Here is a 3,267-nt window from a genome sequence, read left to right as displayed (position 1 = left end):
GGGGGGGGGGGGGGGGGCGTTCGTGCGTGCGTGTGCGCCTGGGAGTGTGTGGGTGTACATGTTTGTTGGTATCAGCGGGGAGAAAGGGGGCAGCAACCAGCCGCTACGACGTATACCGGCGGTGGGAGGTGTCAATCCACGCTTGGCTTGGTGAGGCGCTCGGCCCATGCCACGTACATAGCGGAGACGCCCTGACCACCATCTTGGTGATCCATGTTCCGGCAGCCGTGTTTGGGGCGGTGCCTCGACGCCGCGACGCGGCAGCGCCGCCCCTCCCTGGCGCCGCGTCCTGACGGGCAGACTCTCGTCCTGACCGCCCCGCAGGCGGCCTGGCTGCGGCGCTGTCCAGCCCGGAGCCCTCGCTGTCAGTGGTGGGCAACACGGCCGCGCCTTCTGCGGGCTACGTCAACATCCCGGGCGCGCACGAGCAGCAGCAGTGGGAGCAGCAGCAGCAGCAGCAGCAGCAGCAGCAGGTGGAGCAGCAGCAGTGGCAGGTGGAGCAGCAGCGGCTAGAGCAGCAGGAGCGGCAGGAGTGGCAGCAGCAGCAGCAGCACCAGCACCAGCACCAGCAGCAGCGGCCGTTCATTGAATTGATCTATCCGAAATGCAAAAAGCTTGAGCCGGCAGACATGGCCAGCCCCGACGGCCCCGCGGCACGCGCGCTGGGCGTGGTGGGCGCGCTCCAGGGCACCGCTGGTGCAGCGGACCCGCTGCCGGCCGAGGTGCTGCGGCGTTTGGGTTTGATGGGGTGGATGGACGCGCTGAGGGCGCTGCACGTGCCGGCCAGCGCTGAGGAGCACCAGCGGGCGCGGGAGCGGCTGGCGTTCCAGGTTGGTGATGCGTTTTGGGGCCTGGTTCCAGGGTCCTTGATGGGGGGGCGCCACCAGTGCTCATATTGGATGCAAGCGCTGGCAGCTCCGCTGCGGCGTCGATGGTCAAGGGCCCTCGTTTCACAGCTGCCTGCGTGAACAGTGATGCTACGCAGGCCCCCCTCCCGGCCAACTCGCAGCACGTGGCTTCCTCCTTGGCTCACTCACGCCCCGCAGGAGATGTTTTTGGGCCAGCTGGCGGCCATGTTGGAGCGCAGCCGCCTCACCGCCGCGCCGCAGGGGCCGGCCCCGACGCGGCGGCCGGCGCAGCAGCCGGAGGAGGTGCAGGAGGGGGGTTCTGGCGAGGGATGGCGTTTGGCGATAACGCGGTTGCAGGCCATGTCGGCGGCGAGCAAGGCGCTGCCCTACACCCTCACCGCCTCTCAGGTGACTCATCGGATTGCGGCTGCAGGGTTCAGTTGCTTGGGGCAAACGCCAGGTCATTTCCGACCAGTCTGGAGTCGTTGCCTGGCAACGTCTTTTGGTTTGAGCTTCCCTCCTCCAATATCCCTCCCTACCGTCGCCACCTGCTCAACCGCCACGCCGCTCCTGCAACCGCCTGCGCTGTCACCCGTGACGCACATCGCATTAGTCACGGGTGCTGCAGGAGATCCTGTCAGACCTGGCGGGGCCTGGCGTCATGATGCGCCTGCTGCAGGTGCGCGATGACACCATTGCGGCTTCGAGGGAATCCAGGAACGGGCACACACGATGTGGGACCGGGGACGTGTTGCTTGCCACATGTGGAGATGCTGAAGATCCCTGACCCGTTAAGGTATAGATGCCGCTCTGATGTCACTGCTCGCCAACGATTCGACACGGTTTGGGCTTGAACCCTCTCCCCTGCCCTCCTGCCCTGCCCCTCCCGCTTGCCCCCCCCCCACACACCCCGCCCAACGCAGGGTGACGTGGGCTGCGGCAAGACCGTGGTGGCTGTGCTGGCCATGATGGCCGCCTCGGGCTCTGGTGAGGGGCGCAGGGGCGCACATGCAGGGACGGGGCCACGACCCCGCCCAGTGCCCGGCCAGCTTTTGGACTGCGCGGGGCTGGCCTATCGCGTGCGCTCTCCCTGGGCGTGTGCTGTCTCGGACGGTGCCGTATTCTGGGGCGCGGCGTCTCCGCCTGTGAGCGCTGCAGTGTTCCGTCCCTCGCTGTCATCGCGCCCTTCGCAGCAGCATCGCGCCCTTCGCAGCAGCATCGCGCCCTTCTGAAATGTGATGACGCACGGTCCGCCGTCAGCTCTCCTTGCACTGCCGCGCAGCTTGCCTGCCCTGATGCAACGCACCTTAACCCGTGTTCTTCACATGTTGATCCCCCCCCCCCTCCAAACCCCGCCAGGCTACCAGGCCCTCCTCATGGCCCCCACTGAGCTGCTGGCTGAGCAGCACTACGCAACGCTGGTGGGCGCGCGCGCTCGCACGCATACGCATACACACAATATGTGTGTGTGCATGCACACCCATCAGAAGGCTTGTTTGACTGCGCAGGCGCTTGTTATTATGCCGGTGACGGAGTGCCCATAACAACATCCCCATGGCACCACCCAAAGATTGTCAAAAGCACCACCCACAAACATCATCATTCCAACAACACCCTATGAATCGTATTTGTCTCCACCCCAAGGTGTTCATGGCCGAGAACATGCCTGTGGCGCAGCGGCCCCGCGTCTCGCTCCTCACCAACTCCCTCAAGCTGAAGGTGGGCAGCCCAGGTCATCCAGCGGGCAGGCACCCCGCCCAAAGCTGCCCCGGCCGCACCCGAGCGCCGGCCCGCTTGCTTCATGGCTAGTGGGGCGCGTACGGCGCCCTTTTGTGCCCTTAACACAATTTGCCCCATGCGACTCAGCACCACCTGCCCCGCGCCTCTTTCCTCCCCAGTCCTCTTCCTGTAGGGAATTCTAACCATCCCCTTTTCACCCCAGCTCTGCCACCAGCCGCCCACCCCAATCACCACCACCATACCCCACCACAGACAGCCGGCCACCGCACCTGGACCCCGCGGCCACCCCTCGTGTCACACACCACCACCACTAACGTAGCCACCAGCACTCTCAACCCTCTCGGCACCCCTCTCACCATTATTACCATTACCACCACCACCTCCGCCGCCGTCGCTCCCGCCACCACCACCCCTCTCACCATCACCCCCGCCGCCGTCGCCGATGACGCCCCCATCCTCGCCGCCGCCCCGACCCCTGAACCGCCAGGAGCGCAAGGCGCTCTCTGCGCGCATCGCTGCGGGCGGCGTCGACCTGGTGGTGGGGACGCAGGCGCTGCTGCAACAGCAGTGGAGCCGGCTGGGGCTCGTGGTCATCGACGAGCAGCACAAGTGAGGGGCACAGGGGCGCCACTAGGGGCGCTGCCGGGAGGGGGGCAAGGCCACGCGCGCGGCGTTGCCG

General features: G+C 66.6%; 1 protein-coding gene across 1 annotated transcript in view; it reads left to right on the top strand.

Annotated features, from left to right (window-relative positions):
* The window catches only part of MNEG_8747 (ATP-dependent DNA helicase RecG), a gene marked incomplete at both ends in the record, with an annotated part of 9,926 nt that overhangs the window by 2,589 nt on the left and 4,070 nt on the right, over nt 1–3,267 (top strand). The window contains 7 exons of the mRNA XM_014042781.1: nt 325–830; nt 1,047–1,256; nt 1,462–1,527; nt 1,772–1,835; nt 2,208–2,269; nt 2,493–2,567; nt 3,076–3,197. Of these exons, the coding sequence (XP_013898235.1) occupies nt 325–830; nt 1,047–1,256; nt 1,462–1,527; nt 1,772–1,835; nt 2,208–2,269; nt 2,493–2,567; nt 3,076–3,197 (1,105 nt within the window). The remainder of the gene's footprint in view (nt 1–324; nt 831–1,046; nt 1,257–1,461; nt 1,528–1,771; nt 1,836–2,207; nt 2,270–2,492; nt 2,568–3,075; nt 3,198–3,267) is intronic.

Source organism: Monoraphidium neglectum (assembly GCF_000611645.1).
Source record: "Monoraphidium neglectum strain SAG 48.87 unplaced genomic scaffold scaffold01698, whole genome shotgun sequence".
NCBI classification, from domain to species: domain Eukaryota; kingdom Viridiplantae; phylum Chlorophyta; class Chlorophyceae; order Sphaeropleales; family Selenastraceae; genus Monoraphidium; species Monoraphidium neglectum.
Note: the sequence above shows the minus strand (reverse complement) of the source record. Positions and strands in the feature narration are given on the sequence as shown.